General features: G+C 52.8%; 1 protein-coding gene across 2 annotated transcripts in view; it reads right to left on the bottom strand.

Moving 5' to 3' along the window:
• Window positions 1-14,785, bottom strand: part of SAMD4B (sterile alpha motif domain containing 4B) — a 34,956-nt gene that overhangs the window by 6,433 nt on the left and 13,738 nt on the right. For both annotated transcript variants that reach the window (XM_070499303.1, XM_044760075.2), the window contains 4 exons: window positions 6,009-6,479; window positions 1,487-1,726; window positions 812-921; window positions 566-652 (listed from right to left, as the gene is read on the bottom strand). In XM_070499303.1, the coding sequence (XP_070355404.1) occupies window positions 566-652; window positions 812-921; window positions 1,487-1,726; window positions 6,009-6,479 (908 nt within the window). The remainder of the gene's footprint in view (window positions 1-565; window positions 653-811; window positions 922-1,486; window positions 1,727-6,008; window positions 6,480-14,785) is intronic.

Genomic DNA, 14,785 nt, shown 5'->3' with positions numbered 1-14,785 from the left:
CACATACACTCCCTCCTCTCCCCTTCAGCGTGGAGTCCCACTGAGCTCAGGAGAAGGTGCTTTAATGCTGGGACCTCAGGCTCCCACAAGGATGGGACCAAACTCAGACCAAGCCACTGAAGGGGGGACCAGAAGACAAGCGGCAGAGAAAGGGAAAAGGAGTGCCCATCGAGGCAGATAGGAAAGGAGAGTGAGTGGATGAGAAACAACCAAATGGACAGAGAGATCATGCACACAGGGAGACACTCGGCTCTACCAGAGAGACCAGTCAGAAATGGAAAGGCGAAAGGAGAGAGAAGGGACGGAGTCAACAGGCAGAGTCTGGAGGTACAGCCCAGGACAGACGAGGAGGGAGCCTCAGTCACAGGCACGTGAGGCCTATGAGCTGACTTGCACTTGGTCCCCGGAGCCTGGCTCCTTAGGGCTGGGGCCACTGGAGGTCAGACCTGAGGGCTGGGGACCCCAAGGGGAGGCCACTCAGGCAGCAAGGCCGACGCAGAGCCCTGAGTCTACTGTGCCACTGGGCAGCCAGCTGGCCTTGGAGATGGGGATACTGGGTCCTTACCTTCTCCAGGGACTTGAGGACGCTCTGCCTCTCACGCAGCTTCTGGATGCTCAGGGCTATCTTGTGGCGGGCACCTTTGGTGACATTCTGTGGTAGGGGCAGAAGGGGAAAGGAAGCTGGAAATGGGAGGGTGAGGTATTTGGGGTGCTCCAACAAGGCCCAGAGAGATGAAGGGGCTCGGGCTGCAAGCGTAATGTCAACATGGTGCTGTCCCCAGCACCTCCCTGACGCTCCCTGTGGCTTCACCTGAGACTCCAGGTGCTGCTCAGTCAGCGTCATCATCTCCTCATAGCTCATCTGGGAGAAGAGGGCCGCGTACTTGTGCAGGCGGAGGCTCTTGAGCCACGAGGGCACATCTGTGGAAAAGGAAGGAGCAGAGGTCAGGAACCTGGCCCTTGTGATCAGCGCAGAGGGAGGGCTGTGTGGAGGGCCCAGGCATAAACCACAGGCAGCCTAAAAAGCTGCAGAAAATCGGGAGGGGTAGGGGGAAGCCAGGGGTCCAGAGCTATTTCTTCTTCTGCCCAGCCAGACCCTTCTAGGTGGCTCTCCCTGATCAGGATGGCTGACCCTTCTGCGCTGCTTGACTGGATGTGTACTAGGATGACCTCACTGAAGTCTCTCCAAGTCCTCCTGGAGCCTCTGTCCATCAGTGACCACTGTGTCCTGGCCTCCTGGTCAGACTGGGGAGTCTGAGGGCAGGGGCTTCTTCCCTATCAGACCAGGGCCTGTAGGGGGCTCTCTGCTCTCTGTCTCCCTAAGGGCAGGGACTGTCTCCTCCCCTCAGACTCGTCCCTACTTGGGGGAAGGTGGGGGTGGACAAGCAGAGGGGAAGCTATCAGCTCCCTTCTGTCCTCTAAGCTCTGCAGAAACCTCTCTCCAGAGGGTCCTAGTGCCGCCGCCCACCCCCGCCCCACACTGTACCTTTCATGCCACTGCCGTCCTCCTGGAAAGTGTTCCGGCTGGAGCCCTGCTCCTCCGTTTGCTCACTGCCAGAGGAGGCCACGCTGCTCTGGGGTGAGAGGGGTGCGTGGTCGGGCGTGGTGAAAGCAGCCCGGGCCCCTAGCTCCTCTGGACTCGGCCACTCACCAGGGGCCTGGGGGCTCGTGGGGATGAGCGACATGGAGCGCTTCAGCGGGCTGGGGTGGATTTGGCAGGGGAGACCTGGCCAGAGAGGGAGAGAGGCAAGAAGACATCAGACTTGGAGATGTGACCACAGGAGACATGCCCCTTGGTCAGTGCCATGGATGGTGGCTCGGCCCCAGAATCCAACAAGGGGAAGGGACCCTTGGGCCTGAGGGGAACAGCCTAACAGATACTACTTGTTCCCTCATCCCCCTCATCCAACTCATGGGCAAGCTGTCAGCCACTTCTCTGAACCTCTCCACTTCCTCTGCTGGCACCCTGGTCCGAGTCACTGGTGTCCCTTGCTGGTATCTTGTCTTCATTCTTCCTTCCTACAGCCCATTCGCCTCACGGAAGCCATACTGATCCTTCTAAAAATAAAAATCTGACCAAGTCAGTCCCTGCTTAAGTCCCACCTTCACACTGAGAATCAAATTCAAACCCTTCCACACACCTACAAGGCCTTGCAGGACCTGGGCCCTGCTCACCTCTGACCTCTCATGTCCCACCACTCACCCTTCGGCTCACGTCTTTCTAGCCTTGCCCTGACCTGCACGTTTGTTCTGGAACACCCAAGCTTGTTCTGGCCTCAGGACTTCCGTCCTCGCTCTTTCTTTCCATCCTCCTGACCTCAGCAGTTGGTGAGGTCTTCTCTCTTCCGAGGCCTTCCCTGAGTAGCCACCCCCAACAATCCTGCTTACTCTACCACATTCACTGTCTCATTTTCTTACAGCACCTATCACAACGTGAAATAGCCGTATCTCCTTATTTTGCTTACTTGCATACTAACATACAACAGAAGATCTGTGACAGCAAGGACCTGTCCTGCCTTCAACACCACTGTCTCCTCAGTAATTACAGTGGGGCCTGGCCCAGAGGAGCTGCTTCATTGTACTTGTAAAGCAAATGAATGAAGTACATAAACTGCTTCCTCAACATCCTGGTCACTGGTCCTCACCACCTCCCAAAGATTTTCCCTGTACTGAGCCCAAACCAACCACCCATGAGACCCAGGGGCTCTGGGTAAGCCCAGGCCCTCTTCCACGAGGTGTTTCACAGCCTCCATCCATCTCATACCTGAGGTGGGAAGAGGGATCCAGCTTGATTTTTAACCATTGTCAGGACAGGGAAGGTGGTTCCAGACCACAAGCTTCCAGACCTTTCCATGTGCTATTCCTCCTGCTGAGCTCACCGCTCTTCCACTTTTATCTGTCAGCCACTTCAGCCTTCAGCCCTCTGCTCAAGTGCTCCCTCTTCTGTGACTCCAGCCTGTGTTCCCGGGCCCCTGCGCTGCTACCTCGAGCCGAGCACTCACTGCTCCTCCGCTAGCCTGCCGCTCCACTGAACTCTGGGCTTGCGAGGACTCCAGGCCTCTGTCGGATGGCAACCCCGCCCAATCACGTCTGCATTCCCAGGATCAGGTGCAGGGCATGACACACAGGGACCCTCAAAGTTTCATAATAGCCAAAAGGAGGGCACCTGCGGTCCTAAACGTGCTAAGGGGGCCTCTGAGCTTGACAGAAGGAATCCAGAAGTACCTCAAGTGAAGAAAAGGAAACAAAGTCAAAAAGCCTCACTCTGGGTAGGTGAGAACATCAAGGCCAGGGAGCACAAGCCCTTTGCCCCAGTTCCCACAAGGAATTGGGAGGCAGAGACAAAAGAACCCCAACCTTGTTTCTGATGCAAAGGCTTGGATTCCTGCCAGCGCTCCACTGCCACTCAGACCAGGAACGACAACCAGCCTGGTACAGGTCCCAGAGCACCTTCCCTAATCTGCGACATCATCTATACTCCTAGCCAGGAAGTCAGCTGAGGGAGAGGGCAGTGCACTGACCTACTCCCTAAGGCCAGCCTCCACCCCTGCCCGTGACCTCGGGGGTCGGTCCTCTACTCAAGCTTCCAGGCCTCTGGACTCCCATGAGATGGCACACTCTGGGCTCTGGGGGGCTGGGGAACCCTCAATACAGGCTTGTTTGCCTGTCTTGGTGCCTCAGCCAAGAAGGGAGCAGCAAGGCTGAGACGGCAGGAAATTATCCTGATTGGAACGCTTGTGCAGTTCCTGAGGAGCCCTGCACTGGGGTGGAGGCTGGCCTCAGAATGGGAGTTATAAAAACAGGAATGCCGGTCGGAGATCCAGGGCCTCACACTCTCCAAGAAACCCTGGTCTGTCCTTGGCAGCACCCCAAACCCACCCTGCCTGCCCTTACAGGCCAATCCTTGCTCCTCACTCAAAAATATTTTAATGGTTTCCTGTTTCCTGCAACTGCTTGAAATTGAAAAGCTTCATCCTATCCTTCAAGGGCCCCCGGAATGTGGCCCTAACATACTGAGATCTGGGAGTCAAGACAGACCTGAGTTCAAATCCTGGCTCTGCCACCAATTATACTGTATGATCCTGGGCAAGTCATTTCATTTGCTTCCTCTGCCTCCATTTCCACGTGAAATCCGTGGCACGGAGGCAAGCACATGGTCAACGAGAATATCTGCTACTGCTACTACTCATTTAAATCCTCGCATCTCTCCATTCCAGTCAGACCATACTCCAGTTTGCCACCCCTGCACCTTTATGCTGTGCCCTTTACCTGGAACATCCAATTCCTTTCTCTCTCCTGGTTCAAACCCCCTGTCCAACATTGTTCCAGCTCGGTCCTTTAATAGCTGCTGTCCCCATCATGGGGAGGAAACAATGTATGGGCAGCCTGCATGGGTGACCCCTCTCTTTGATGAGGTCTGAGCATCTTTGGGAGGGTCATTTTCAGGAGGAGGCAATGTAGCATAGCAGTTAAGATACGAGCTGTGGAGCCAGATGGCCTGGATTTAAATTCTGGCTATGCCACCTTGGGCAAGTGACTTTTCCGTGACTCAGCCAAGGAATTTATATGTATAAATAAAGTTCTCAGAACAGTTCTTGGCAAAGACTAAACACCCAATATATTTTAGCTAGAATTATCATTATTAATATATCCTCCCAATCTGGACCCAGAGACTGTGATGCTTTGAGACTATAAAACAAGGTTCGAGACACCTTGGGTTGCTAGAATCCCCGGAAATGCCATCCTATCCCTCTACATTCCCTGATTCTTGCCAGCACGTGGGAGGGAGGCAGGTGAGCAGGACATTCATATTTAACTGGGCAAGAAAGAGGCTCAGGGGGCAACTGATGTGTAATAGGTGCCACAGAGCTGGGCGCAAGACCTGTTGGCACAAATGACATCTCACTGGCACGCTCTCCTGGCCTGCTTTAAGCAGCGCTAGCCAAAGGGAATCAGCCAACCTGAGGTTAAACCTTGGAGACCTCTTGCCTTGAATCAGGCCATGTCACCTCACCAAGCCTTGGAAACGTCACTCTCCCTTATCCTGTTCATTTCAACTAACATTTCGAAAACTCACTGGAATACCAGCTCCTCCGGCTCACCCGAGCCTCTGGGCGCATACTAAGAGACCCCTTTCAAGACCACTTCGTTGGAGGACGACACAAGAGGTCAGAAGCAGGCTCTGGCATCAGACTGCCTCCCTCTGAACCTCGGCCCGTTCTACCACTTATCCTATGTGTGACCTGGAATACATGACTTCACCTCTTTGAGCCTCGGTGTCCTCATCTGTAGAATGGGGCTAATGATACAGCTGTGGATGAGGATTAAATGAGATCATGTCTGAAAAGTGCTTATAAAAGAGCACCGAGCATGCTGAACGCTCAACAATGTTACCTACTATTACTAATGCCTCGTTGCGTGACTTACATCTTACACAAACAGGCTTACGAACACAGATTTCTCAGAAACAACGCTGTAAGCTGAGGCCAGATCCAAAAACCCAGAATGTCTGAGCTGGAAGGGATCTCAGATTATCATCATTAACTTAATGCCTTCAGAGGCCAGGACGGTATCAGACATGCCCAAAGAGGGGGGTGGGGACAGAGGCCCATTGGGGCACACGTGCAACATCTTAAGGGGGTTGGACGATATTCAATTCCATCTTGTTACTGCTACTAGGAATTCAGGCCTTTAAGTGCCATATCTTTTGACTTTTGAAGAGAAGCTGAAATCTGGATTTTTAGGGGAAAAGCCCTGATTCTTTATATCACCAAATTTATTTTAAAACACAACAAAATAAAATCAAAGTTTTGTCAAGTCTGGGCTCAACAGAATGCGTCTGTAGGTCAGATACGGCTCTGGGAACGCCAGTTCACAACCTCTGCACTGTCTCAGAAAGCTGAGGCCCAGAGAGGTTGTGTGACTTGCCTGGGGCCATAGACTGAGTGGAGAGCCCAGTCTGACGCTTTTCAAGTAGGCATGGCCTCCTGGGACCCCCAGGCCCTCACCTGCATTTGCGTTGCTCCCAATACTGTTGATGGCCGGCGGCACGGAGCTGGGTGGGTGGAAGGGCACGTGTCCATTTTCCCGGGGTGGCTTGTCCTGCCAGCCTGGCCCTGCCTCCCCGGGGCCCAGCTCTGCGGGCCCCCCCCACTCATCTGAGCCCTGGCGCGAGTGGTAGGTGGGCTCGGGCCGGCTGCGGAAGCTGCTAGCCAACCGCTCTTCCAGGTGGCTCAGCCAGAGGGCCAGCGCGTTGCGGTCTTCCAGGGTGGTGGCCGGGTGGATGAGGGCGTAGGAAAGCAGCTGGCGGCTCTCCTCGATGAAGGCATTGCTCTCGATTGAGTAGGCCAGCACCTTCTGCAGCAGCCTCATGTACTCTGACTTGGCCTCCGTGTTGCCTGGCTGAAGCAGGGGCAGGTGGGACAGCAGGAGGGACACCACCTTCTCTTTGGACTCCTGCTGCCACTGGCTGACGATGGCTGCAGAGGGGACAAGAGGGAATGTCAGCGGGGCGGGGTGGGGGACTCCTACAAACCCAGGAGAGCTGTGTACAGCCTGCTCCCTCTGCTCCAATTTCCTCTCCTTTCTCCTTCCACGACCCCCAACCTTGTCCCGCATACAGGTGAGATCAAACACACTCACTCTGCTTCCAGAGTAACTTTTCCTGGTTCCCTCACTCCTACTCTCAAACACCTGCTGTGCTCCCAATCGACCAAACTTGCTCCTCTGGAATCTGAGCTCCTCCTACTGCCCCAGGCCTGCTCTTCTTGCTGTATGCCTGCTCTTTGTCTTTATGGCCTCTGCCTGCTTTCCCCTATCCAAACAGCTTCCTTTCTGACTGGGGAGGACAGGGGTATATAGTGGTTAAAACCTGGACTCTGCAATCAGATGGTCTGGACTCCCCAACTTTCTAGCTGGACCTTGGGCAAGTCACCTGGAACCACACCAAGCACTGATTTCCTCACTGAAAAAGTCTGAAGGTAATCACAGTGCCCAGTTCACAGTGTGGCTCTGAGATTCGGCGAGCTCAGAAAGAACGGAAAGTGGCCTGGCATACAGAACATATTTAGGGGCCAGCCCGGTGGTGCAGCGGTTAAGTGCGCATGTTCCGCTTCAGTGGCCTGGGGTGCGCCGGTTCGGATCCCGGGTGCGGACATGGCACCACTTGGCACACCATGCTGTGGTAGGCATCTCACATATAGAGGAAGATGGGCACGGACGTTAGCTCAGGGCCAGTGCTCCTCCCCAAAAAGAGGGGGATTGGCAGTAGTTAGCTCAGGGCTAATCTTCCTCAAAAAAAAAAAAAGAACATATTTAATACACGCTCGCTGTTGTTTTTAACTGGGCTCTCTGCCTCTATATTCTCCCCCTCTCACCTGTCCCACACACCCAGACGGATTTATCTTCCTAAAGCACATCAAGATGTCACCTTCCTGACCAGGAGCTCACAATGGCCATCAGCACCAGCAGACTCAAGTTCAAGAACTCCTACCCCAGTCACCACCTTCATCTCCAGGGCACTCCCTACCTCCTATTCCTCCAGAGGAAGACTCCGCTCAGGACAGCCCCACCTTCCCTGGGGCTCTCCCCATGCCGCATGCATCCAAACTTCCACACTTGGCTAAGATTCAAGGCTTTAGCCTGCAATAGCCTCCTTCCTCTTATTCAAATTCTATGTCTTTTATGGACCTCTTAAACCTGCCCTCCTCCAGGAAGCCTCCCTTGGTTACTCCATGCCATGGTGATCTGGTAACACTCCTTCCCACCCCACTGTCCGAGGGCCTGAATCTGTCCTGTGGAGATGAGCCAGGTTTCCTCTCTCGACCCAGAAGGGAGCTCGCAAGAATAAGGCCCCAGGCTGGTCACATAAAGGAGGCCTTGGGAAGGAACCATTACAGGTCTGACTGTCCTCCTTGAAAACCTTGTTATCACCTCCCTGACCACCTCAGTGGAGTGGAGGACAGGGAATAATGCAGACAGGGCAAAGGAAAGGGAGAAAGAATACCAAAAACTTGAGAAAAGGGACAATGATCAAGGACTGGGGCCAACTCTGCACTCGCTCTTGGGTAACTGGGCTCATACCTGTAGCCAAGGGAACAATTTGCAAACCATCATCAAGGGAATTCTGAGAGATGAGCTACTGAGTTGTTGTTGAGGTCCTGGAAAGGGGCAAAGGAGCTGGCTCTAACCAGACAAAACTAAGACCCCAGAAGGTGGGCGATGAAAACGACCAGGCAGAGATGTGGCTTATGTCCCTCCTCTCCCACTTACTGACCAAGTTACTCTGGGCAAACGTGATCACTTCCTGAGCTCTATTTTCTCTATCTGTAAAGTGGGGCTCAGAGCCATTCCTACCTGGCATGGCTGTGATGAATTAAGTGAGACCACAGCACAAAGTGGGGCAAAAAGTAAGTCCTCAGTAAACGTTATCTGCTATTTATGACATCGTGCTTACTACGTCTTACTATGGCTCTTGCCTTTCAAACACCCACAGCGATTCTAAAGGCACAAGCCAACTCCAGGCCCAGGAAACAGATGGGCTGGGAAAGGGTATATACATAAGCAGAGTCTCAGAATCCCAGGCATCTGGATTTCAAGTAAGGCCCCATCTGGATTCCTCTGCATCTGACCGTGGCTCAACCCAATTTCCTTAGGGCTGAAGATCCTAAGGACCTCTGGTCTCCTCTGTCCACACTACAGGCCAGACACCTGGCCACTGGGAGCCTTGCCTGAGAAATGCCCCTTTCACATCTCTCTTTCTCCTAATGACCTGTTTGGAAATCTACGGCTTGGGCATTCACATAAACTTCTAATTCTGCTTAAATTTGCAGCTTTAAAAAAATGCATCATACACAAACAACTCCCAACTCCTGGCCTACAATGTACATTTTCTTGGCCTGGGCCTCTCTGCTCCAAGCTTCCTAGAGAACCCGTTAGAGTACCCAGGGATTCATCCATTTCTTCAGTCATCAATTCACACTATGCCCCCAGTACTGCCCAAAAGAGAATAGTAATACTACACAAAAATAGTAACAATGGATGGTATTTATTGAGCACTGACTATGTACCAGACACTACGCTAAGAACATGACTGTTCTTCATCCTCACCTCAACCCTGTTTTAACATCTACATCTTGCAGATGAAGAAACAGATTTGGGAAGGTGAAGTCACTTCCCCAAAGTGACAGAGCCAAGATCTGAACCCAAGATCCGGAGGTCTGTCAGCCCCCAGAGCTGGGAGGAACTGTTGCCCACAACCCTCTGCTATCTCTCCAACACCAACTCTCTTCTTCTCCCCCCGTCCCTGGCTTTCCAGGTCTGCTCCCGGACCTGTCACTCAAGGTTAGGACATCTCATGCCCTCCATTTGTCTTCTCCTGAACCAGCTCCCTGGACCACACAGCTTTCTCTTAGGTCATCTCCATGTCAAAAGCTCTTTCCAAAGTGGGACAAGACTTCTTGACTTCAGGAAGCCTTCGCCTTTCCCACCTTCCCTCCTCCCTCTGCCACTGGGTCACATAGGAAGGAACTCCCTGGTACCCCATTTCCCTGATTTAGTCCCTGAGTTTTTAGTTCTTGGGAAGAAGGAAGAAGAAATCCAGCGATAAAGATTAACAACAGAACGTCAGGGACCTGCATCCCAGCTGTGCCATGCAGTTGCCTGGGCAATGTGCTTCCTCCTCTGTAAAAGAGGGATTACAGGGCTGCAGAGGATTTAGGGAGACAATGCAGTACAGCACCTAACAGAGTCGGCCCGCAGTGAGTGCTCAGTATGCGACTCAGTGATCGGTGCCTCTCTCCCCTCTCCTTCAGCAGGGGCAGCCCACCCCTGCGGTTCTACTCTGAGGTTCTCAGTCGCTGTTGTTCAGTCCTTGCAGGGTAGCCAGAAGCATCTGGGACAGAGAGAAGCCTTGTCTAGTCCCTCCCCCACCCCAGAGTACTGCCAGGACCCCAGGGCTAAGGGACACAGCTTCTCCTTCTGGTACTGCCAGGGGACGTGACAGAACAGCCCCAAGGGTTGGGCTCAATGAAGGACCTTGTTCTACTGCAGAGAAAGGGTAGAGTGGTTTTGGACGAATGGAGGCTGACTCCGGGGAAATGAGTGTGCATGTGTCTGTGCGGCGGCGTGGTGGGGAGGGCGGGCCTCCCATGACTGGGAAGCATCAGCGAGCACTGGCACTGGTCCAAGGAATTTGTGCAGCCTCAGGCCCCTTGGGGTGAGCCCAGCTGGGGCTGCAGATGACGGGTGGGGATGGAACTTCTAGTTTCCTGCCCAGATCAGAAAAGCCTGGCCCAGAGTCGAGGCACAGCAAGGGCCCAATGAATACCTGTACAATTGAACCCAGATGGTCCCCTGGAAGGTACTGGTGTCTATGTACGTATAATATGCCCTCTCCAGGATCCCCTGACCTCAGGTCACCCTGTCTCGTGTCCTAACAGAGTATACCGAGCAAGAACACAAGTTCGACAGGCAAACTTGCCTGGATTTGAAATCCAGCTCTGCCCCCATGACCTAGGTCAACATATTGTGGGCCAGTCTTTTACCCTCTCTGAGCCTTGGTCTCCTCTCCTGCACAATGGGGGCAGGAGAAGCCCCTCCGTCACAGGGTTGTTGTAAAGAGTCAATGAGACAATAGTGCAAAGCACCTGCCATGTGTTAAGGGCTCCATGCATTTTAACTACCATTGTCGTTGCTCCCGGTTGAAGACCTAGAAAACCTAGAGCCCACGCTGCCTGGGGCTGAGGAGAGTACTTCAGCAGAAGGGCACATCTGGGCCTCCCCCTTAAGATTCCCGACAGGGGTGGGGAATTTCACGCAGTTATTTACCAAAAACAGACACGTCTCTGGTTTCTCTGAGCTAGAGGCACAACAAGCAGTGATGAAATTCTGGAGGTGGGCGGATGGGGGAGGGGGCTGGGGAATGCGGTGACGCCACCGCTGCCTCTCACCAAGCTGTAAACCTGGACTCCCCAGGCACGGAGGGGACGAGGGAGACTGTGCATACGAGTGATCCTCCTTGGCCAGGTGACCATGACCCTGGGTCCTGGCAAATCACAAGAGCCAAATACATCTTGGAGTCTGCCATAAAAGCAAACCCATTTTTATGTGCTGGGCTTTTGCAACAATTGTGGCAGCCTCAGGCACCACGACTGAGGGGCTGGGGTTTGGCTCCAAACGTGCCCTTCTCTGCCTCACTCCAGCTCACACAAACATGGGGGAGGGCTGGGGGGCTCACATTTTTGTTTGATGAACTGTGTCAGCAGAGCTTGAAAGGGGAGGGTGGAGGCATCCGAGTTAAGCTCTGGTGACTCACTCAGAAAGGGCCCCTCCTGACCTCAGTTTCCCCACCCAGATTCAGTAAGCCAGAGAGGGAGGGCCTTAAACCTGCTGGATATGGGGACTCTGACTCAGAGGACGAGAGAGAAGAAATGCAGGAAGTGTGGCCCAGGAAGCTACAGGACCAGGATGGGACGGGGATTTCAGCTTCTCTGGCTCCACCCTTCTGGTCCAAGTGAGCATCAGGGGAAAAGAGAGCCAGGATTACTGTTACAGCTCCAAAGAGGCAGGGAAGACAGCACTGGGAGAAGAAACAGGGATGATGACAAGGGGAAACCTGGGCCTCTCCTTGCCCGTTCCAGAGACCTTTGAGGTATTGCTTTTCTGTTCCTGGGCGTTGTCTCAGATTCTACTTCAGGAAACCAGTGCTGGCTGCCTGGGCTGGGGGACTTGCTACACCCTCCCAGCTGCTCAAGAGGAAGGGAGAGCCCAGACCACAGCCCACTCCCGCCGCGCCCACTCCCCACTCCCAATAGGTCAAATGACAGTACCCTCACCACCTTCCTGGGCCCACCCACAATCAGTGTCAGTATTAAGACAAGTGGTTGTCCACTGGATGCACACAAGAGCCAACTAGGAAGCTTAAATATAATTATATATATATGTATATATAAATATGTAAAATTAAATATTAGACTCTCTGGGGATAGGACCCAGGCCTCAGATTATTTTTACAAAGTCTCTGGGTGATTCTGACATGAGGCCAGGGTTGGTACCCACTCGCCTAGATCAAGCCCTCTGCACTTGCTGCCCTTTCTGAGGAGGAGACGGGCAGGGTCTCTCTGGGAGAACCGGAGGAAGTAGCAGGGTTGGGTGGGTGGGACATGAAGCACAACCCCAGGAAAAGGCAGAGGAGCTGCCGCACTGCTCGGCCCTCCCGGCCTGGAGGGATCCGAACAGCTGAAGATGAGCCTCAGACTCTGTAACAGGCAACTCTTAGCCAGGGACTGCCGGACGGACTGAAATCAAGATTCGGTTTGCGGGTTAAGTGCGCATCTTGCTGGGGTAGGGGGTTGCGGGCAGATTCTTCGAGGGGTCCATCTCATAAAATATTAGAACTATTGCTTTAGGGGCTGGCTCCGTGGCTGAGTGGTTAAGCTCACGCGCCCCGCTGCGGCGGCCCAGGGTTCAGATCCTGGGCGCGGACATGGCACTGCTCGTCAGGCCACGTTGAGGCAGCGTCCCAAAACAACCCACAACTAGAAGGACCTGCAACCAAGATATACAACTGTGTACAGGGGGGGTTTGGGGAGATAAAGCAGGAAAAAAAAAAAAAGATTGGCAACAGTTGTTAGCTCAGGTGCCAATCCTTAAGAAAAAAAAAAAAAAAAAAGAACTATTGCTTTAGAAGAATGCTGGGCTCCCAAAGAAAGAAAGAATATGCCTGGATGTGGCTCTGCCTTCTTTAGCACATCATTTCAGAGCTCAAGAGGTGCTTGGAGAGTATCTAGAAAAGCCCTCCCTGTCCAGATGCGGATCTTCAGGCCCAGGTCACAAAACGAGCTAGTGGCAGAGCTGGAGCCAGAACTCCTCGGTGTCACAATTCCTATTCTCATGAAACATGAATCACCCAGCAGAGCATTCCCTCTCAAACAGCCTGGTCAGCAGCAGAACCTGGGCACTCGTTCCCAGGCCCATCCCCTCAGGATTCTGATGCAGTGGGTCTGGGTGGGCCCAGGAATCTGGATTTTAACAGCCACCTCTTGCCCCACCAGGTGATTCTGACAGTGATACAAGTTTTGGAAACACAAGGGAATGGGAAGGCCATCATGAACAGAGGAGGAGAAACAGAAGATAGACAGTTCCTCACACAAGGCAGGCTTTTAAGCTCAGGAAGTAATCCCTCCTTCACAAATAAGGCTTGGGGGTTCTTCTACTTGAGGGTGGGAGCAAGACAGGAGACACAGGCCTCCTTAGTCTCAGAGCCTCCATGTCTAGCACGAAAGAGGCATTCAAGGCTCTACAGAATTTACCTTTGTGATCACTTCTCTCTCCAGCCATCCTTTGCTCTAGTCCTGGCAGGCTTTCTGCTGACTCTGGAATACACCATGGCCGTCCTTTTCTTCCCTCATTCTAAGTTTTCCCTACCTCTCCATCCAGCTTATTATATTCTCACCATCTGACAGGGGACTGGGTACAGACCTTCATTCATATATTCATTCAGCAGTCAATTCATTCCACAGCAATTCTCAACCCTGGCTAGGCATGATCCCCAACATCCCAATGCAAACCATTTGGGATGGGCCTCACCTCAGGTTCTTGGTATAAAGTGTACCATGTCTTTCAAGGGCAATGTGGTGACAATAAATATTTTAAATGCACATCATTTCAAACTAGCAGTTCCACAGAATTCTGGAATTTATCCTAGAGATGCTTAAAGTACTCAATACAGCACTGTTTATAAGAGTAAGACCAAATATACCATGGGGTAGAGCCTACCGGCCAAGAGCAAGAGCTCTAAAGTCAAATTCCAGCTCCACCTCTGACCACTGTATGACCCAGGGCAAGTCACTAAACCTCTCCAGACGTCAGTCTCCTCATCTGTAAAATGGGGGAATGATAAGACCTACCTAACAGAGCTGTTGTGAGGGTTAAGTGACTCATAAAGGTAAAGCACTGCTTCATACACGCATGGGGCTCTATAAACGTTACCTGTTCTTCCTATCAGGCAGCCATTAACAATGAGGTATTTATGTATGTGCTGAATACGGAAGGATCTTCAAGTTATATTGTTAAGTAAAAAAGCAAATTGGTTAATATGCAGTGTTCTGCTCTACACATTAAAACAGAACAATGGAACAGCTGGAGGGAGAACACACATGTGCTCACACATGCACAGAATATCTCACAAAACAGACACAAACTGGGAACACGGAAGTACGGAAGGGAGGAGACCTCACTTTCCACCTTTCATAGGGTTCGATTCTACTACAACTCTTGAAAACAAAAGCAAAAACTAAAAATGCTCTAATAAATAAACAGCAATCAGCACAACTGGTGATTCTGATATACAGCCAAGATGAGCACCAGTGCTCATCCAACCGCTACTCGGGAGGTGGTGGGGGGGATGGGTGACAAAGCTGCGTAAGACACTGGCCTGCTGCAGAGGAGCCCCCACTCTGGGGGCAGAGCCACACCACAATCTCGGAACCCCCGCCCCTGGGGCTAGCACGGGGGGAGCCCTCCCTGGTGCCAAGGGTCGGAGGGCTGTGAGGTGGCTGAGCTCTGAGCCTGCTGCAGCCCAGCTGGGTTCCTGCTGCTCATTCTCTGCCAGACTGGGACATAAGCTGGTGTGACTCCTGGCCTGACTCCTTCTCCCCTGCAACCATGGTACTTCTGCGACTTGTACTAAAAACTCGGTAAAATAAAGGTGATCGTTGCTAAGGCAGGCGGGCCCAGGGGGATGAGGGAAGCCAGGGAGCTCCCCAAATCCCAAGCCTAGCAGCCC

The sequence above is a fragment of the Equus asinus genome, chromosome 26, assembly GCF_041296235.1.
Source record: "Equus asinus isolate D_3611 breed Donkey chromosome 26, EquAss-T2T_v2, whole genome shotgun sequence".
Classification (NCBI taxonomy): Eukaryota; Metazoa; Chordata; class Mammalia; order Perissodactyla; family Equidae; genus Equus; species Equus asinus.
Note: the sequence above shows the minus strand (reverse complement) of the source record. Positions and strands in the feature narration are given on the sequence as shown.